Here is a 22,968-nt window from a genome sequence, read left to right on the forward strand (position 1 = left end):
CTTCACACAAACCTTTTTGAAATCATGGACGCGAAATTACGAATGCTACTACGATGAAGGTTGGCAAATGAATATTAATGAACTCATGCAGACTGTGCTTGGAAACCTTCCAATGGGAAGCGTTTACCTCATGAATATGACTCAGGTCGCGCTTATATTGCTTGATAACCTTCCAATGGCGAAGGCTTCTCTGATGAATATTAATAGACAAGCCTTTTCCATAGTAAGACCCATAAATTCACGACAAGGGACAGTCTGCGCCAACGGGGACAGGTGGGATATTTATCATCATGCTGGAAATCCAGACTTTGCGTGCTAACAGTCAGCTTGCGGCTTCTGAACCTTCTGCTCGGCTCTGAAACAAACACCAAGATCATATTTACTCTAAATGACGCTGAATGAATCCCTCTGCGGAGGAGCATCTCTGCCTTTGGACATTTTCAGGACTGCCGTCATCTTCCTATGAGAAATCCTTCGGAAATCAGTGCAGCCAAGAGGCTTCAACATGTTTTGAGTAAATAAATGTATCGAACCATATTTCCATAACATAAAACGATGCTGGAGAAGAGTAAATATAATTTGGTGGACGACTCAGTGGATCAGAGGATTCCTGCTGATAATGATGGGCAGTTCCAGCATGGGCTCACATTTGAGGTGAAGGTAAATATTAAAAAATACATCTGTTTATTTAATGGCAAACTTCATTAATGCGTCTGTTACCATGTCATTGCATTATGAGTACTGATTATGCAAGTTAATGCATGTAATTAATGTAATTATCTTGTTGAAGGGATTGTAACGACCCATTGTCATTGTAATTATTTTACTAATATGTAATATTTACATAGACACTGGATTCTCCAATAAGTGACTAACTGTACTTCACCTGTTGCATTGGCATTAATGCAAATCATTGACTTTTCCCCAGAATATACAGTTTATCTGATTTTACTTGTTTAACCTCTTCTGCCACAGTTCATCGGGAGCTTGGATATTGTGCGACCCAAAAGCAGGATTGAAATATTGGCCGCTATGAGACGAATACGGGTAAGGGTTCTTGAATCTGACAGATGAAGTATAGGAAAATCTTCATAAGACAGTTGACCTTTTGAAAGAATGATCAATGAATAGCATATCTTGCACACAAATGACTGATTCACAAGTACTACAATGATGCATATAGTATTATGCATTATATTACTGTATATTAATACTTATTAGGGCTGTCAAACGATTAATCTTGATTAATCGCATACAAAGTAAAAGTTTTTGTTTACATAAAATATGTGAGTGTACTGTGTATATTAATTATGTACACTACCATTCAAAAGTTTGGGGTCAGTACATTTTTATTGTTTCTTTTTTATTTTATTTTTTATTTTTAAGAAATTAGTACTTTTATGCACCAAGGATGTATTAAGTTAATAATTAAAAGTTTATTAAAAGTTAATAATAAATAATTTACATTGTTATAAAATATTTATATTTTGAATAAACACTGTACTTTTTAAACTTGTTATTCATGAAAGAATCCTGAAAAAAAAAAATCACAGGTTCCAAAAAATATTTGGCAGCACATATGTTGATATTATCCAACATTGATCATTCTAATAATAAATCCGCATATTAGAATGATTTCTGAAGGATCATGTGACACTTAAGACTGGAGTAACAGCTGATAAAAATTCAGCTTTTCATCACAGGAATAAATTCTATTTTAAAGTATGTTAAAATAAAAAACATTATTTTATATTGTAAAAACATTTTGCAATATTACTGTTTTTTTTTTCTATATTTTTAATCAAATAAATGCAGCCTTGATGAGCATAAGAGACTTCTTTAAAGACTATTACAAGTCTTACTGACCCCAAACTTTTGAATGGTAGTGTATATATGAATACACACATACGCGTATGTAATTTAAAAATATATATATGTATATATAAATATATATATATATATATATATATATATATACATATCATTTATATTATATGTTAATATAAATATTTTGTATAAAAATATTTTATACACAATATACACACATATATTAGGTAAACACAAACTTTTATTTTCCATGCAATTAATCACGATTAATCATTTGACAGCCCTAATACTTATATAGTATTATATAGGATAAGAAGAAGCAGAATCAATTTTCCAAAGGCTTGTCTATGTCTTGGGTCAGACAATTAATAATATTAGTAGTACAAATAATAATAATAATAATAATATAATAATAATAAAACACTTATAATAATAATAATTAATTAATCAAGAAAAATAATTTTAAAGAAACAAAAACAATAATTAACCGAAATAACTGAAAAATTTGCAGAAAAACCAGATGGTCTTTTCTCTAGAATGATTTGAAAATGATCCAAAGAGCATCTCAAACTTCAATGAAAGCAAAATCATATGACAGTATGTACAAACAGTTCACATGCTTAGTAAACTTAATTTTGTTGCCCTAGAAATAGTGCAGAACTATAAAATATTCCATCTTCATTTTGCATTAAAACTTGACTTCGTAACCATTCTCAAGATTTATTCAAAGCTCTTAGTGATTTCACACTGAATAACTGGTCCTGATTAGCCAGCGTAATAGACTCACACTCTGAAATTATAAAAAATCACATTTATTTGCACAGGCAGGTGTTTGGAAGTTGTTTAATCTAATAATGTGGAAGCCGAGTAAAGACTGTTCGTCCACGTCTTCTCTTCTCAGGGGTCCAGTATTTATGAGATTGCACCAATGTGCTGGCAGCAGCAGCATGGTTTAGCTCAATCGACTTTCCTCCATCAAAGAGAATATCTTTGTGCAATCTTTAGACATATTTGCACAAGATTTGTCTTTAGGGAGCTTTTCCTAGTGATAAATCAATTGATAAAGTCAGTAGTATTTCATAGCACTCAAAGTTTTTTAGATATCTGCCTCTATTTTTTATGTATTTTGAGGAGAACTGAGAGCAACCAGAATAACGCAAGCTTTGCTAGTGGTACATGTTAGCATTAATCAAAGCTTCAGATGAAAGAGAGTTCTTTTTACCTAGCCACACTTTCAGTATTCCTAGTGCGTCGCCTTTAATCCCACCCCTGTGGATTTGCTGTTTATTTCCTAGTCTTTGATTATTCATGCAGTCTAACAGAGCTAGCCAGTCTTCCTAAAGCAATAGCATCTTCATCGGTGGTTGATAGCTTTATGAATCTCTTATCAAGCAAGTTGCTCAAATTTCCTTGACATTTTGTCATGTATTTGAGATATTCATGTTATAATGCACATTTTTCCTACTTAATTCTTCATTTATACTTATATCATGTGGTGATTCCAGTGTACTTGTCACAGAAACTGTAACCTGATCAATGATAAATTAATGTAAAATTAATGATAAATTAAGGTGCTTTAATAGACCCTTATAGGCCTTAGTGTGACTTAAAATTTTACAGTACTCTCATATTTTGTACATGAAAACTGGTGTAGATGTTTTCACAGTAGTCTCAGACTTAAAGGAAAACTCCACTTCCAGAACAACAATTTACAAATAATTTACTCACCCTCTTGTCATCCAAGATGTTCATGTCTTTCTTTCTTCAGTCGTCAAGAAATTATGTTTTTTGAGGAAAACATTTCAGCTTTTTTCTCCATATAATGGACTGATATGGTGCCCCGATTTTGAACTTTCAAAATGCAGTTTAAATGCGGCTTCAAATGATCTTAAATGTGGTTGTAAACGATTCCAGCCGAGGAAGAAGGGTCTTATCTAGTGAAACGATCGGTTATTTTCATATTTAAAAAGTAGAAGCATTTTACTTGAAATTACATGATTATATCGCTACCTATATAGTGGTGATACAGTAGATACATGGACAATGTGACTTGAACATAAAAGGATTATACAAAAAGTTTGACAGTTGTTTTTTTTTGTATTTATTCATTTATTTAAAAAAAATCTTAAAATGTATATTTATTTATTTATTTATTTATTTATTTATTTTAGAGGTTGACCGATAGTGGATTTTACCGATACCAATAACTAAGTTGGACCACACTGGCCGATACTGATTAATCGACCGATAGTTTTTAAAATGGATACTGAACGGAAAATAAACAGTGCTCTACTATTTAAAAACAAAACAAAAACGTTTGTAGAAAAAAATAGTTTGTAAATTAATAAAAATATTAATATTAATTATACATTGATCATTACAGTTAGTTTATTGTTCATTAATGTTAACAAAAGCAACTAAACCTTTTAAAATATATCAGTAAATGCTGAAATTAACACACTCTAACAAGGAACAATACTTCTATTCTACAGCTTTTATCTTAATGTTACAAATGGACTCATATTGTAAAGTGCTAGAAGAACTCGCAGCTCTCCGGTATCACACACACTGGATGCGCCGCGTTCAACTCAAGACTTCATTTGATCACCAAACGGGCAAAAGTATACTGCTGTCCTTTCTCCACTAATGCAGCATCTAGTCAACAAATTCATCGCTTAGTAATGACATGAAAACATGCACTACAGTATACTGTACACACCGTTTTGTTGTCGTTGTTTTAATTCGAAGTGTCCCAATCTGTGCAGCACGCAGTGTCTAAACAAACGGCACGTGCTGTCAGTGATTTTTGCCACTAGAAGCGGCTCTCGTGCTGTATAACTAAGACTAGAGGGACTTTGCTGTATAATGATGACCTTCTTAGCCGCTCCAGCAACGGACCCAACCCAGAAAAAAACTATCGGCATGGATTTTTGCAGATAACCGATAGCTCCGCCAGTCAACTATCAGTGCCGATTAATCGGCAAAACCGATACATTGGTCGACCACTAATATATTTCAATTTTTATTTATTTTTTTTTTTGTAAAAATGTATGTAGGTTGATTCAGTAATGCTAAATAATATACATTTTTAATTTAAATAAAATTAGTTAATTTAGATGTTATCAGGTTCATGTCATGGTTTAATCCTTTCAACCCATATATATATATTTTTTTTTTCGTTTTCAGTATGAGTTTAAAATTAAGAACATCAAGAAGAAGAAAGTCAACCTTATTGTGTCAGTGGATGGTGTCAAGGTGGTTTTGCGGAAAAAGAAAAAGGTGAGGTGTTATTATTTTTTTGTTCTTGTAATTTTATAATAACAGTTATTTCTGATGTTGTATATGCTGTGCTATTAAATTTGTATATACAATTAATTCTGAATACGTTTCTTGACTAAAACTGTGCTAAATATGTATTCTAGAAATATGACTATAGCTGGGATGAAAGCCAAATGACACTGGCCCAGGACCCCATTTTCAGGTAATTCAGCCACATTTTGTTTACATAGAGAGATGATTTCAAAGTTTGCTCATGACTAGAGTGACATGGCCTGTGGGCTTTGATGACCTTTATCATTGTGCACACACACGTCGCATCAAATCATCACAGAAAACAGAATATCTTTGTAATCCCAATAGCGACAACCAATCTTCAGTGTATGTAAATATACTGTTAGTAGTAGCATAATCAACATTGAGCAGTGTTTAATTGATCCATTTCTAGAGCTTCAGTTTGACACCAATGTAATGCAACACTAACATCTACTGTGTGTAACCCTGTTGTACTTTCAAAATCTACACATTGGATGTATTTCTGTAATGATTTATGACATGTCAAAGAGACAAAGTCAGTGAAGAGCCTGTTGGCCTTGTTGTTGCCATGGCAGTGAGACATTTTAAGGTCAATTGCTGCAGCTCATTATTCTTTTTTTTTTTTTTCTTTTCAGAATATTTTATGTCTCACATGACTCACAGGACCTGAAGATCTTCAGTTACATAGCAAGAGACAAGAAAAGCAATGTGTTCCGCTGCAATGTCTTCAAATCAAAGAGAAAGGTAAACATCACCATAATACAGGAAATCTAGACATTTAATTATATTTGCACAAATATGTTAATATTATTGATTGATTGCCAGGAATAAAAATGGCAAAATGGGACGTCTTAGCAGAGGATTCATTCTGATGGAGATCAATTATTTAATTGTCATTATTCATCAGATGATGTAAAGTAACTGCATTCAACACAAAGGACTAATGTGAGAGTTTTGTGCTTTGTGACATATCTTTGTGACAGCTGATGTTCTTGATGGCAAATCTGCAGAAAATCCCAAGAATGACCAAAATAGCGTTTCATCATATTACAGCACACACACACACACACATTATATATATATATATATATATATATATATATATACAGTATACATATATACATTTGTATATATACATGCATTTACATGTATATACAGTATACATACAGAATCTGCTAAATGTTAATTATTTTAACAAAATAAGAGGGATCATACAAAATGCACGTTATTTTTTTATTTAGTACTGACCTGAATAAGGTATTTCACATAAAAGATGTTTACATATAGTCCACAAGAGAAAAAAATAGTTTAATTTATAAAAATTACCCTGTTCAAAAGTTTACATATGCTTGATTCTTAATACTGTGTTGTTACCGGAATGATCAACAGCTGTGTTTTTTTTGTTTAGTGATAGTTGTTCATGAGTCTCTTGTTTGTCCTGAACAGTTAAACTGGCCGCTGTTCTTCAGAAAAGTCCACAAATGTTTTGGTTTTTCAGCATTTTTGTGTATTTGAACGCTGTCCAACAATGACTGTATGATTTTGAGATCCATCTTTTAACACTGAAGACAACTGAGGGATTCATATGCAACTATTACAGATGGTTCAAACACTTAGAAGGAAAAACTTCAGAAGAAAAACCAATGCATTAAGAGCCGGGGGTGTAAACTTTTGAAATTTGAAGATCAGGGTAAATTTAAATTATTTTGTCTTCTGGGAAACACGCAAGTATCTTCTGTAGCTTCTGAAGGGCAGTAATAAATGAAAAAAAATGTTATATTTAGGCAAAATAAGAAAAATGTACAGGTCTTCATTCGGTTCAAAAGTTTACACCCCTGGATCTTAATGCATTGTTTTCCTTCTGAAGGATCAGTGAGTGTTTGAACCTTCTGTAATAGTTGCATATGAGTCCCTCAGTTGTCTTCAATGTGAAAAGATGGATCTTACAATCATACAGTCATTGTTGGAAAGGGTTCAAATACACAAAAATGCTGAAAAACCAAAAAATTTGTGGGACCTGAAGGATGTTTCTGAAGAACAGCAGGCAGTTTAACTGTTCAGGACAAACAAGGGACTCGTGAACAACGGAACAACTCACTAAACAAACAAAAAAACACAGCTGTGGATCATTCAGGTAACAACACAGTATTAAGTATCAAGTGTATGTAAACTTTTAAACGGGGTCATTTTTATAAATTCAGCTATTATTTTCTCTTGTGGACCATATGTGAACGTCTTTTATGTGAAATCTTCTTATTCAGATCAGTAGTAAATAAAAAATAACATGCAATTTGTATGGTCCCTTTTATTTTGGTAAAATAATCAACATTTTGCAGATTCTGAATGGTGTTTGTAAACTTTTGACTTTAACTCTGTGTGTGTGTGTGTGTGTTTTATTGTGAATATGAGATTGAGCTGAAGAATGAATACTGTAGCAGATACAGGTAATCACAGTCCATCTCAAATATTCATAAGACAAAGATGTAAATTATTTCTAGCAAGTATAAAGTATAAATCATTGAAAATATTAAAATTAAGCGTGTTTATGTGTTTCTACACACACAAAATAAAGTTCTTCTAAATTAACAAACAGTTCAGCTTAATGAACAAACTACTATTCTATGTAATTCTATATAATTATGTTGCAAACTTTGTCTTGTGGAATATTTTTAACCTGCAACAGCTGTTTTCTACCAAAAAAAATGATGTTTGCAACTTGGCATAAGCTGCTTGATATGAGTGTATGTGGCTTGGATTTTGTTCACAGCATCCGGGCTCATCTGAAATGAACTAATCCATCACTTTGACAGCACCAGTACAATGTGGAATTGACTTATGGATGCAATGTTCTCTCTCTCTCACTCACTCCTTCTCTTTTACTTATAGCTGTCATTTTTTTTCTGTAAATCTCTTTGCCTCTCGAAGGTGAATTAATTGTTGTGTCTCTCCCAGACAGCTTTTTGTCCCATATCAAATGAACATCTACAGATGTTTACCTGCATGTGGAAAAGCATGTTTGACATGTTCAATAAACCAAGGTTGCTTAAAGATCTGCTGTCTGTGTCTCAGAGCCAAGCCATGAGGATAGTGCGGACGGTGGGTCAGGCGTTTGAGGTGTGCCATAAACAGAGTCTAGACAATGCTGACGGTGAGAAGACATTGACCTTCACATTTCATTTCATCAAGAATGAGCCACATTTCATCTCAAGTTTCAGTGTTTGGCAGTAACAAGGAGACAAATTAATCATTATCATTTCATAGCAAATTAGATCTTTCTTTTTGTATTAGAAAAAAAGGACTATGCACTGAAAAATAAATGCTACTTTGGACCAGCTTAATTTGTTACAGCCAGACTTTTCTCAAATTATATTGATGGTTTGGTTTCTTGTCCTAAAGACAAAAAGATTCACACAAAATAAAGAATTATTTAATTATAAACATTATACTTAATCAATATTTGTTTCATACCTCAGACAAAATATTACTTGATGAATAATTGGATGAGACTTTAAACTTTAATTAAATGACAGTCATTTAACTTAACTGAACTTCAGTGTGGAGATATGCTTTATTACGTCAGTAAATAAAATTTATATTTGATGATGTCAAAATAGCTATATAGATCTATCTAAATATATTGTATACAATTATTTAGTCCTATGTTTGGTTTTGGAAGGTTACTTGTCAAGTATTTCTTTGATTTCTTTTATTTGTATTGTCATGTGAACTAGCAACAGAAACCAAATTTTGATTATTTTGTGTTCTTAATTGTGTAGATATTCTGAATTGGATATTCCTACTCTGTTTGGTTTGCACTCTCTGCCATGTGCCCTTACTTGTATATTGTTGTTGTTGTGTTGTGTTGTGGTATTATTATTTTTATATGTAAATTTTTGTATTTATCTGTACTTACTCGTAATTTTATAATTCTGCCTTTTGTATTTAATACTATCTGTTTGCACCTAGGGTCTGAGAGTAACGTAATTTCAATTCTCTGTATGTCCTGGACATGTGGCAGAATTGACAATAAAGCTGACTTTGATTTTGACTTTGAATTGGCAGCATGGCTTGTAAAAGGTGAGGAGGAGAGAAGCAAAGACGAAACTTCAGTTGCTGACGGCACCACTGAGAGATCAGGCAACGCTGGACCGGAGAAAGATGACAAGGTAAAGTCCTCTGCCTGACTGTGAAGTTTAGCAAAAAAACTAAAAGAAATGTGTGTTCAGTTGTCTTCATTTTAACTCATCAGTTCGATCTTTTTATATACCGACTCAGTAAAACGTTTTTCAGTAGAAAGCCTTGCTTTTTAGAAGAACCTGGAAGGCAGAAGAAAGGTGTTGTCTCAGGTGTTGTCTTTTTAAATATAGCTCAAGTCTTGCCTGTTTTCTGTTATTTATAGATGCTACAGTTTGCTCATCCTACATGGTTTATAGGACAGAAAGTGGGCCATGGCCACAAGTAGGGCTAAAAGATAAATAATTATCGGCCAAGTTTAGTTCAAGTTTGTTTACATTTTTGAAATCTCGTAATAAAGTAGTCAAAGATCATTTTAATTCCTTGAAAACAAACTTAGATAAATTTACAGTACTTTAAAATGTCGCATTTATTAACATGCATATTTTTCAAGATATTATAGGGATTCTTTATGAATTATATATTAAAGGAAACATATTTTAAATGCTTTTAGAATTTTAGCTTTGACTCCAATGAATAAGATATGAAAGCTGTCGATGCTGGCACATTTTAAATCACTGGGGTTTTTTACGAAACGGCTGTGCTTTTTCAGAGGTTAAAGCTTTAATGTACTTTTAATGTTTTTGCAAAATGACTTGCTTTGATACAGCTGAAGTTCTGTGTTCTGTGATCTGTTCTGTGAATCTGCTGATGTTTTCAGACTTATGGCAATCACAGGAGCAAACACATTTTGTAAATTTCCTTTAGGCCTGAGTTTCATGTGATACTGTAGTTTTCACTAACAAATTCTGTTTGTGAGTAGATTTTGTGTTGTGCCAAATTAAACTCACTTTAGGGTGTTTACCCCATTGGTTCAACATCAAGGCAGGTGATTTTCGGTTGAGACTCACTGAATGGTTATCTATAAACTAGTACATGACTTTTAAGTTTCTTCCAGTGAGAATAATTTCTTAAAGGGGTCATCGGGTGCCCATTTTTCACAAGTTGATATGATTCTTTAGGGTTTTAATGAAAAGTCTATAATATACTTTGGTTAAAATTTTTCAGTGGTAGTGTAAAACAACACCCTTTTTACCTTGTCAAAATCAGCTCTGCAGACATCAACCTGTTGTGTTGCATGTTGCTTTAAATGTTAATAAGCTCTTCTCGCCCTGCCCCTCTCTTCTGTGGGGTGACGAGCCGTTCTTATTAGGCTGTTTACTTTAGCCGCAAAACTTGTTAACTAGCACGTTATTAAGAAAGATGATTGCAAAGATTCATAAAAAAAACACTTACACTCACTTCTGCTGTGGGTGATGCTGGATCACGAATGATTCACATAAACATAAACGCATTTAGGTTTATCGGAAGGCGTATTCTCTTTACAAACAAACGTAATCCTCTGTGTCTTCAGCGGATCAGATGTTGGGAGGAAATGACAACTACTATGTTTATTATTACATCCAACAACAAAATACCTAAATCGCTTAGGAGCCATTCTTGTGTACGTCCCTTCTCCAGCGTAGAAACAATGGTGATCAGACTGCTACAGCTCATCAGGGCGGGTCTAATGTAAGACGGCAGTGTCAGTCAACTATCGTGGGAGCGGCCTTGGTCGGTGTGATGTCACACAGACAAGAAGCTGTGAATGGCCTGATTTGAAAAAGGGGATATTATTTTTAGGGATGAAATAAAAACCACTGGATTTTTTTATTATTATAGGGTGGATGTGTACACACACTTCCAACACACAAACAACATGTAAAAGTGAATTTTACATCCAATGACCTCTTTAAAAAGGCTTGAATGTAACTCTGCAACCATACCTCATTTAGTATACGCTGTTCCATGAGTATGTTAACGAATCCCCATTTCCACTCAGTAACACCACCCTGGGTCTACTATACTTTCATTCAGTTAAGTGAAGTAGTAAATGCTATACAATGGCAAGTGGCAATATTGTGTGAATAGTTATCGGAGAGTGAATCCGTGAGTGAATTTATTCAAATTCTGAACTAATTAAAGCATAGAAAGCGGGCGAAGAGTGCTCCCCTTATAATCACATAAAATCTGTCACTCATCTTAGTTCATTGCAATCTTACAAAGTTCTGTAATAATCAGTGAAGCTCTATATGGCATAATCTCTTATTTACATCTCACGGGTTTGGAAAGACATGAGGGTCAGTAATTAATGGCAGAATTTTCATTTTTGGGGGAAATATCCCTTTAACAAAAAAAGCTAAACTGTTCTCACTGTGTAATACATTTTAAAAGAACTAACAGATCACAAAGTTACAATCATTAATGTGTATGGTTTAATATTAGATGCTAATTGGTTGTATTAATCCTCATATGCAAAGCAAAGACCATCATAAAGTTAATTTGTTGGTTAAAGGTAATAAACAGCGTGTGTCTCCTACTTTCTCCATGCAGGTGCATGAAGAGCCGGTGCTGGTGATGGAGTCGTCCAGGTTGGCGTCTCCTCTCTCCAGTCCTCTATCCGTGAGCCATCAGGTGCAGCTCCTGCAGAGGCAGTTACAGCAGCAAGAGCAACGGAGTCAAGCCGCCTCGGCACAGGTCAAATCACACGTCTGAGCGCTTTGTCATGTCTGTATTGCCATGTAGCATATTGCTTTTGTTTTGTGAATTGCTCAGTCATGAAATTACTATTAGTAGGGATGCACTGATTTTTAAAATGTATATATTTTTTTCCTGGTCAACGATAAGCCGTTAATCATTAAGGGTTTAAGCATGTAGCACTGAAACCCTATTGTAATTGTTAGAATGGTCACATATCAGCAATCTCCATGTAAAACTTAACGTGCAGACCAAACCATAAGTGGTGGAGACTTGAAACTTGGAGGGATGGTAGTACTCACACCACCGACAACGTCACCAAGGCTTGCCCCAATCAGCCTGATGGGGGTGCTACAGCGATCAAAAGCACGAAATCGCTCATAACTCCTAAACCGTCAAGTGTCTTATGTTGTTGGAATCCTTAGCTCACATTGAAATTTTTGGGTATTTTGGATTTTTTGCAAAACCTTTTTGCAAAATAGTCCTAGAGTTTTCACCCAATCAGAACCAAACCAGTGCAGAAAGATTCTCTGGAGAGCAAATATCAATAATTATCAAAAAAAAGTTTAACTTTTGACTCAACGGCGCAAAGGGACACCAAAACATTCAAAAGGGGCAGGGACACTTTTACTAAAATCCCTATAACTCCTGAACGGAATGAGATAGCTTCGCCATACTCCGAACACTTATGTAAGAGCTCATTGTGAAGGACCAAAATTGTGGAGTTTGGCCACTTGGTGCTGTAAGAGAGGAAAAAATTAAAAATGGCTATACCTACGCATCCATTTGTCCTATCAACGTGAAAATCGCTGTGCACGGTCGAGGTCCAAAGTGCCACAAGTATCTATTCTATAAGAACATTTGCATATCTCCAAAAAACATGGCTGCCACTGGCCGATGAAATTTCAGCACCTATTAGACATGGTTAACGGAAGCCGATCGGAACGAAACTCGTGGGCCTGTTCGACTCATGGCCCCAAAGATCTAAGAGAAATTTGAAAGAAATCAGCACCTGGGGGGCAATATCGCATTTTTCAAGGGCGTAAACAATTGTACGTTGCGCGGGTTTTCGCACATACATGCAATACTGCTATCATATGATAGAACTCCTCATTCCCGACAACTTTGCCTCTAGAAACACTGTTGTCAATCAAATCGTTTGCTGAATGATTAAGAAGATGTAAAAAACCTACTGTTGTAAACTAGTTCTAGGTTTTTCGCTCGATCTGGAAAATAACACTGCAGTACAATTCTCTAGACTCTCTAGGTCCATAATTATCAAAACATTTTCAAAATGTACCCTTTGGGAAGCTATAATGGGGGCGCCTAGAAAAGGGGCCTGTCTGAATTTACCCCAAATCCTATAAAACCTAAAGGAAAACTCAAAACATGAAACCTGCGGAGCACCTGTGACAGGTGATTCTAAAAAAGCATGCAAAGTTTTAAGGCTGGCACTATAACAGTCATAAACGTTACAAAACATAATATTTCTATGGTAAATTACCCTAATATCTTTTTTCATATGTGCTTAAATGCCTTAAAGCACTTGAACCCTAGTAATCGCTGCTTGCAGCTTTAGTTTTTATTATTATCAGTAAATGGACATTATTCAAATGTTATTCTATTTTGTCTAAATAAATTAATGCTAAAATACATTCATTTTAAATTCAATGAATAATACATATTCAGTTTGAAATGTGATATATTTAAATGTTCAAATTTACCCTATCTGTTTATAAACGCATGTTATAGATTGTTTTGTGTGAACAATTCGTTCTATGCATATGTTTTATTTTTTGTAAAAACATTTTAACCTCATAATTTTTAATTAACACTCTCTGGTGATGTATGCCAGACTTCTTCAATTATTTAGTCTGATTAAAGCCCACACTTGCAAGCTTGTGTTGATCTACCTACACATTTGCCTAAATTATTAATAGGGACATCATGGACTGGTGGACAGTTTAATAAACAACAATTTATGTAATTTCAATTAATATATAATTATATAATGATATATAAATCAATGATTTATATTTCTGTAATTTAATTTATATATTTTAAATTAAATATAAAATTTAAATCCCATCACCCAAAATAACCTAGCATCATGGCAGCAGGTCTTTTACAGTCAAGCACCTCTTATATAGTCTTGAGAAAGTGTCAAATCTTGTGGTTGTTGTTGTGTAGGTGGTTCTGTTGCAGCAGCAGCTGTCGGTGGAGACCAGCGCCAGGACGGAGGCTCAGACTAGAGTCCAGCAGCTCCTGCAGCAGAACACTGAACTCCTGCAGCATCTCTCACTGCTGGTCAAACACGTCCAGGAGCTGGAGCTCCGCACTCAACCACACAAAAACTCCCCCTGTAAGTCTCTTACTCCCTTCTTTGTGTCCTCCATATGTGTAAGCCAAAAGAATGATTAAGCCATTCTGAGGGGATTGCTCCTTTAAATGCAAATGAGCTCTGCTCGCCCCGCCCCTCTCTTCTCCCTGTGGAGTGACGAGCCTGTTTACTTTAGCCGCATTTAGCCGCGAAACTTGCTAACTAGCACATTATTAGGAAAGGCGATTGCACTTCACAGATTAATTAAAAACCACTGCATGGATTTTTATCATTATAGGGTAGATTTGTACATACACTGCCAACACACATTAATGTTCAAACAACATGAAAACAACGTGTACTTAGCATCCGATAACCCCTTTAAAATAGTCTTTGTGACATCAGTGGTTCAACCTTAATGTTATGAAGCTACAAGAATACTTTTTGTGTGCAAAGAAAACAAAAATAACAACTTTATTTGACAATTTCTACTCTTTCGTGTCAGTCTTCGACGCATGTTCATGAGAGTACCACAACGCATGCATGTGATGCTGCTGACACTGTTAGCATTCTGTTAGTCAGCTCAGTAACAACACCTTTGAGTTCTTCTCTCACTGATAGTCATGATGTTATTTCTTCCCTGCAGTGGGATCTCAAGACAGCCTTCTGGAAATCGCCCTGCGCACCAACATGCCTGCTGTATCACGTGAGCCCAACCCGAATCCTCCCTCAGGCGCTCGAGAGGGCTTCCCTCTCTCAAACAGCCTGGTTCGGCTCGACGGCTTCTGTTTCTTCTCAGAATCTTCAGAGCGGGAGAAGAAGCCGGAGCAGGACCGTGACTCAGGACAGGGTCAGGATGAAGATCAGTCGGGTGGTTGCTCTCCTCCAGGAAACCAGTTCCTCGGCTCACTGGACACACCTGGATTCAGAGAGTCCGGTATCGCCTCCGGATATGAGTCCAACACGGATGAGAGTGATGACCGGGACAGCTGGGGCCAGTAACTTTGTGCTTTTGAGTGTTTGTTTTACTGTTCCTGCTGAAAAAAACAGCTCACACCAGCAGGAGTAGCACCTAAGCACTTTAGATTAGTGGGGAGAGTTTTGCATCGCAGCTTTAGCTGTCAGAAATATATAAATAAATACCAGAATATATAAATATATATTATAAATCTTGAATAGAATAATATAGTTGAGGCCAAAAGTTTACATACACCCTGCAGAATCTGCAAAATGTTAATAATTTTACCAAAATAAGAGGGATCGTACAAAATATGTGTTCATGAGTCCCTTGTTTGTCCTGAACAGTTAAACTGCCCCACTGTTCCTTAGAAAAATCCTTCAGTTCTCACAAATGCTTTGGTTTATTAGCATTTTTGTGTATTTGAACCCTTTCCAACAATGACTGTATGATTTTGAGATTGATCTTTTCACACTGAGGACAACTGAGGGACTCAAATGCAACTATTACAGAAAGTTCAAATGCTCAGAAGGAATAACAATGCATTAAGAGCCAGGGATGTAAACTTTTGAACAGAACGTTGATGTGTACATTTTTCTTATTTTTGCATAAATATCATATATTTTTTTATGTAGTACTGCCCTTCAGAAGTTACAGAAAATACTTACATGTTTCCCAGAAGACAAAATAAGTTAAATTTACCCTGATCTTTAAAGTGCCCCTATTATGCCATTTTAAAGGTTGCTAATATTGTTTTAATGGACTCCCAAAACAGGTTTACATGTATGCAAGGTCAAAAAACACTTCAGTTTTCTCCAAAAATAGATTTAATTTTACCCCATTTCTAAATGATTCCTAAACGACTCGTGCGAAGCAGTTCGAAGAATCAGTCTCTCTAAACCCCTCCTTTCCGTGAGTCCTCACTGCTGTGATTGGTCAGATGGCGCAGTCCTTTATGATTGGTTTACCGTGTACAGCGTGTCGGAGAACGAAACGCCCATTGCCATTACTGAACGACAGCCCTGGAGACTTGTCAATACATAGAAAAGATGGCATCGATTTTACCATAACAATTCCAGCCAGAGTCTGATGATGAAACGGCTGAAGTGGCTGATCAACATGTTAACACGGACTACCGTGGAAAGTGCTCGCAATTTGCTTTTATAACCGAACCGGGCACACCTCTATGTTGTAAACTTCAACATTGAATAATGCATTAAGCGGCTTTCACACCGAACGCGGAAAGCGCTGCGCTGTCGCTGGGTTCAGTTCAGCCCTTCAGAGCGCAGCGGCAAAAGTTCATTTGAACAACTCATTTGAACTTTATCTGCGGCGTGCGCGCTCCGCTGCGCGTCCGCTTTGTTCAAGACCGAAACAAGCTGTCTTCGCGCGGCGGAAGCAATTAAAATGAATGGGTTTCATAGCACAGCGCTTTCCGCATTCAGTGTGAAAGCCGCTTTGTGCGCCATCTTTTATCAGTACTTAAACTAATGAGACAGACAGACAGTCAAGCTGCATCAATCACAAATTGTCAGACTACAGTGGATCCACAGCTGAACAACAGAACTACAGAAGCGTGATTTAGCCGGTTAGCATGACATGTGCAGGGTTGTTACACAACATAACACAATTACGTATTTTGAACAATCGCTAAAAAAATACAATCTTTGTAGATTCATCATCTTTTGGAAGTGAATATAAAACAGTTTTACTCACAGCGTATGATACAGTCTCTTCCCTATAATGTACGTGTAATTTCCATGTGACCTAAACCACATGGAAATGTATGGGCGGGCAAGTTGTTCGTGACGTAGAACGTGGGCGGACATTATGCAAATATGTTACTTCGTGACGTGTGGCCGTAACAGACAAAGATTTGAATTCCTGACGACTCGTTTAGGCAAATGTGAGTCGACTCTTTATTTTGATAGACAATAACTTTATGTATCGTGCACTGTCGGCTTCACAACTTTGCAGATAGTTTATGTTCACATACAGCTACATGGCACACTGCATGAAAGGACATATTTGAAAACGCATAATAGGGGCACTTTAAAATAAAAAAATAAATAAAAATAAAAAAGTTTTCACCCCCCGGCTCTTAATGTATTGTTTTTCCTTCTGGAGCATCAGTGAGGGTTTGAACCTTCTGTAATAGTTGCATATGAGTCCCTCAGTTGTCCTCAGTGTGAAAAGATGGATCTCAAACCATACAGTCATTGTTGGAAAGGGTTCAAATACACAAAATGCTAAAGAAGAACAAAGAATTTGTGGGACCTGCATGATTTTTCTGAAGAACAGCAGGCAGTTTCACTTTTCAGGACAAACAAGGGACTCATGAACAACTGACTAAAAAAAAGTAACAACACAGTACTAAGAATCAAGTGTATGCACACTTTTAAACAGGGTCATTTTAATAAATTCAACTATTATTTTCTTATGTGGTATTATGTGAATGTCTTTTATGTAAAATATATTATTCAGGTCAGTACTAAATAAAAAATAGCATGCAGTTAGTATGGTCCCTCTTATTTTGGTAAAACAATTAACATTTTGCAGATTCTGTGAGGTGTATGTAAACTTTCGACCTCAACTGTATACATACACAGTACATGTATATATATATATATATATATATATATATTAAAAAAAAATAAAAAAAAATAAACTAAAAGATGTTACACATCCCAGTGTATTAAATTATGCAGATCCCATCCAGCGGGTGTCCAGGTTGTCCTAATCGCACTCAAAAAATTGTCACACAGTGTGAAGTTGTGTAAAAAGCATAGTTCACAGAAAAATTTCCAAACCTGTGAATTGTTTTTTGTCCATATAATGAAAGTCAGTGGGGTTTAATCAATGTTATTATGACCCCCCACTGACTTTCATCACATGGACAAAAAATAATTTAGACATTTTTCATAATATATCATTCCACTTTTGTGAGTCATCAAGATTTGTTTTAAAATAAATTTAATTCTAAATAATAATTATAGTTTGCAAGGATGCATTAACTTGAAATAAAGTAACAGTAAAGACATGTGTAATGTTACAAAAAATTAAATTTATAATTTACATAATTATAAGTTCTAGCATCAGCATATTAAAATGGTTTCTGAATGATTACTTGACTCTGAAGACTGGAGTAATGATGCTGAGAATTCAGCTGCATCATCATAGAAATAAATTGATAAAAAAAAGAAATAAAACATACTCAAAGATATTGAGTATATCATTGTATACAATATTACTGTTTTTACTGTATTTTTCATCTCTAATCACCCCAGATTTTTCATCGGTAGTGTATTCTTTTGTATCCCACAGAAGAAAGTAAGTCAGGTTTGGAACAACATGAGAGTGAGTAAATGATTTTTTGTGAACTGTCCCTTTAAGGCCAAACGCCTACAGTCGTAGCTGGTCACTTAAAACGAGTAAAAAGCATATTCTTTTTGTTTGATTTCAATCTATTCTAAGATGGGCTATGTTGTTGTCAGCAATGAAACAAGACTGTTTTTTTCCATAAAGGGATGTATGGACAGACATAAATACATTTAATGCCAGTTTTATTTAAATATTTGTTTTTATTGTACATATTTTATACAATGCTATATGAGTTAGGTTGTTGTTGTCTTTGTGGGCATTTCATGATTTGTTCGCCAGTATTTCTAATGTATAAGGCTTGACTGTATAATGTTTTGCAGCAATGCTAAAGTGAAAGAAATGTTAAACATGTTAAACTTCATGTGTGAAGCATGTTTGACCTTCAGCTGAGCAGCTTGAACTGTTATACCAATGTCAGTTTTAACACAAGTGAAAGTATTTGTGCAATAATGTCATATGGTACAGTATATCAGCATTTTTTCTTTATTACTATCATTTTTGAATTTTTGGGAAGACTGTAGCAGTTAATACTAACACTGTACATTTAGTGTTCAAGTCTTGTCTAATGCCTCCTGTGTAGCGTTCATTTTCCTTTAAATAATCTAGTGTTGGTGGATCTTAGTTAACTTTACCCTTTGGAAAGAATGAAACTGAATAAATGAAAACATTTAAGATTTTGTTGTCTTTTTTATTTTATTTTTATTCTTATATGATTAATAAAGTGTTCTGTTACTAGAAAATATTTTTAAACAGAAATGCATACTTTTTAACCACAAATGCTCTAATGTCTGTTTCCATTGTCAAAAGTTGTGAATGGTACCAAAATAGCAAACCATACTTTTTTGGTACCCTTCCGTTGGGGTACCTAGTACATCAAAGGGTACCAAAAGGGTGGAGCTAAACCATAGACTGTAAAAAATATAAACGTAGTGTCCGTGACATCACCCGTAGGTTTCTGAAGAGCATTTTTTGAAACTCTTAGTGGGCGGGAGTCGGCCGTTGCCATCTTGGAATCGCGTCACTGCACGTCACTCCCGGATAATCGAAAATGGGCAAATAGGCGGGACGTGGGTGGAGCTGGTTACTGAAACCACGCCCGCCTAGCGCAATGGTGGTGACAGCACCGGCAATCAACCTGTCACTCAAGTGGCCACGCCCTAAATTATGGAGAACTTTAAGGCATAATATAAGTTAAACAGATGAGTTTTAAAAAAATTTCACCCCCCTCACAGTTGACATGAAGGGCACAATTAGCTATATAGACCAAAACCACTTTTTGTACCAGGCTGTAAACATATTTTTTTCTGCTGTAAAGTTAGCATGGGGAATCTATGGGATTGACTCCCTCTTGGAGCCAAGGGATAAAGCGTCTTTCACTCGTTCCGTTTGCTGTTCATGCATGTTGGGCTTATTTACATTAGAGTGCGCAAACACAAAAACTTACAGTGTATTTTGTCATTTTATATTTTCACACAGACAATAGCTATTTCTCAATGTGCATTCTTGTCAGTTCTTGTCAAAGACTATAAAATACCCAAGGTGCATCGCTCATTATGGCTGCAAAGCCCCGCCTACTTAATGAAAGAGCCAATCGTTGACTAGTACAGTCCTGCCCTGTTTACACTAGGGCGTTTTCGTTTTAAAACAATATTTTAAAATGAAAACGATCCTCGTCTATACTAGCGTTTTCTATGCGTTTCAGAAACGATCTCCGTCTGCACTACACAATCCAAAACGCATGTCACATGACCATTCACGCAGCTACAACCATAGATATGCATATGTCCTATGCTTGTAGCAGTCGAGCATACAACAATGAGCATGATGTTATTGTTTACACGGTCATCAAGGATACACAGATCGAATGCAGGCAGCCACGCCATCGTTTTCAAAAGTCTCCGTTTTGGTCCGTTTACACTGAAATGCAGCCCCGGAGTTTTCAAACTAAAACGGGATCTGCAGCATTTTTACAAGTCTCCGTTTTTGAGAGTTGAAAACGCCGGAGTAGTGTAAATGACAGGCATAACCGTAGCAAAAGTTATGCATTATAAAACGAAAATGCACTAAGATTAGTGTAAACGCAGCCTGAGGCGTGCGCTCAGTACTGTGCATGTGCACTGGTTGATCTCGCCTGAAAAGAAATTTTCTCTTAACGCTATTGGAACATAAGGAACTATATTTATTAGGCAGTTTGTTGTCAGATTTCATTGCTGATTTCAAATATGAAATTTAATCGTAAGCTTGGTGAACAGTTTTGGAGAATTTGATGTTTGCCATACACTGTAAAAAACAAAAAAACACAATTTGTTGAGTCAGCTTAAAATAATTTGTTACCCTGCTGCCTTAAAATTATAAGTTCGGTCAACTTCAAGTTTTGTCAACTTGAAATGTTAAGTTGTACTAAGTAACAACTTAGATATTTGTGTTTGTGTTAACAGATGGGTAAGTAACCCAGCTGCCTTAAAATTTTAAGTTGAATCAACTCAAATATCTAAGTTGTCACTTAGTATAATGTAACATTTCAAGTTTAATAAACTTTTTTTGAGTTGACTGAACCTTAGATTTTAAGGCAGCCAGGTTACAAATTATTTTAAGTTGACTCAACAAATTGTTTTTTACAGTGTAGTAGGTTTCTGAAGAGCATTTTTGAAGCTCCTAGTGGGCGGGAGTCGGCCATCGCCATATTGGAATCGCGTCACTGCACGTCACGCCCGGATAATCAAAAATGGGCAAAGAGGCAGGACGTGGGTGGAGCTGGTTGCTGAAACCACGCCCGCCTAGCGCAACGGTGGTGACAGCAGGAGAGGGGTATAACTGCAGCCTGGAGATCTCCAAATGGGGGCGGGAACTCCAAAACAGGGTGAGCGCTCCAAAATAGGGCGTCTTCCTCCCTTTGATAGACAGGCACATGACACACATGCTCAATTTTTCCCCCCAATCCACTTAAGCGCAAACTCCACCCCACAGCTGACTTTGTAGGGTTTATTGGATGTGTCAATCACAGTGTTGATTTCCTACACTACACAAATGCTAACCCCTAAACCTACCCCACACCTTACCCTAACCTTAACAAGTGAAAGTGACTGCATGGTGGTGAATAGCGTGGCAGATAAACAGTTAATAAGATCATGCAATATCTGTTCTGTAACTCCCCAACCGGACCTCACTGGAAAATTGGAGCTTTTTAGTTACATCCGGCGTCATTACCCCCTCCTACCCTGTGAATTTCAAGCCCCGGAACGCCCCCTTTGCTTAAAACAAAGCGATAGAGTAAAACCTTTTCCCTGCGCTTTACTGGGACGGCTCGCAGGAGAGCTCGTGGGTGATTCCTGATTATATCATTAACCACTGGCCCCATTTTGGAGGTTCTGCCCACTTTTGGAGTTCCCGCCCCATTTTGGAGATCTCCGGTCTGCAGTTATACATACTTGGACAGCAGCGGCAATCCACCTGTCACTCAATTGACCACGCCCTAAATTATGCAGAACTTTAAGGAAGTATATTTTAAACTATAATTTAAACGGATGAGTTATAAAAAAAACTTTTTTTTTCTGCTGTAAAATTGGCCATTTTAACATGGGGAGTCTATGGGATTGACTCCCTTCTGGAGCCAGTCTCTAGCGGCCAGTCGATGAATTGCAGTTTAAGTCACTTCCGTGTTGGTTTCAATAGAGGGAGCGTGAGGTTGCCGGTTGATGTTTCCCAATTCAGATAGATAGGAGCTGCACTTGCCTGCCCGCGAGGCATTTTAAAGATAGCCGCCGAGTAAAATGACTTGCCTTAAAGGGACTTTAGTTCTTGTGGACTTGTGAAACATCATTGCCCAAAACCTGCCTAATTTTTAAAACGTTACTGTTATTGTGTCATGAAATGTAATTTTAAGAGTTTTTCAGACGAGAATGTACCTGTTTAAAACTCAAATCTACAGTTTATTTGTAAAGATAGCGTTTATCTGAAAATGTACTATGCCGATTTCAGAGCTCCAGGCGATCATCGGGTGCTCAGTGCTCATGTATAAGCCTAGAGCAGCCATTTGCCGCTGTCTCTGATGTCTCTGTAATGCTTAAACATGAGATACAATTCGTTTTGGGTATATTAAGAGTCAGTCGCTGGTCTCATGAATCTATTATTTGTTCCTGGTCATATTATTTTGGCTAAGCACAAAGTTATGTTCAACTTTATATATTTATTTTTAACTTTACCGTAGTACCGTAGTAACTTACGTTTACGACATTCATTTGACTGAATTGTTTGCTTTTCTCTTTATTTCCTCATATACTTTGTACTTATACTTTTATAATGGCTATTATTGTTCATTAAAACTGACATATAACAAAAAGAGGCAGAGTTGTGCTTATTGTTGCATTTATCGTCGATCACTACTTTCATACACCACGACCATCAAGTAAAGGTACTGTTG

General features: G+C 36.0%; 1 protein-coding gene across 1 annotated transcript; it reads left to right on the top strand.

Moving 5' to 3' along the window:
- The first annotated feature begins 215 nt into the window (after positions 1-215).
- Positions 216-19,220, top strand: nos1apb (nitric oxide synthase 1 (neuronal) adaptor protein b). The gene is made up of 10 exons (XM_051132366.1): positions 216-660; positions 976-1,047; positions 5,014-5,106; positions 5,250-5,308; positions 5,775-5,883; positions 8,209-8,287; positions 9,202-9,305; positions 11,746-11,889; positions 14,080-14,251; positions 14,856-19,220. The coding sequence occupies exons 1-10, from the start codon at positions 556-558 to the stop codon at positions 15,209-15,211; spliced, it is 1,293 nt and encodes a 430-aa protein (XP_050988323.1). The 5' UTR covers positions 216-555; the 3' UTR covers positions 15,212-19,220.
- Positions 19,221-22,968: the final 3,748 nt, after the last annotated feature.

Source organism: Labeo rohita, chromosome 2, assembly GCF_022985175.1.
Source record: "Labeo rohita strain BAU-BD-2019 chromosome 2, IGBB_LRoh.1.0, whole genome shotgun sequence".
NCBI lineage: Eukaryota > Metazoa > Chordata > Actinopteri > Cypriniformes > Cyprinidae > Labeo > Labeo rohita.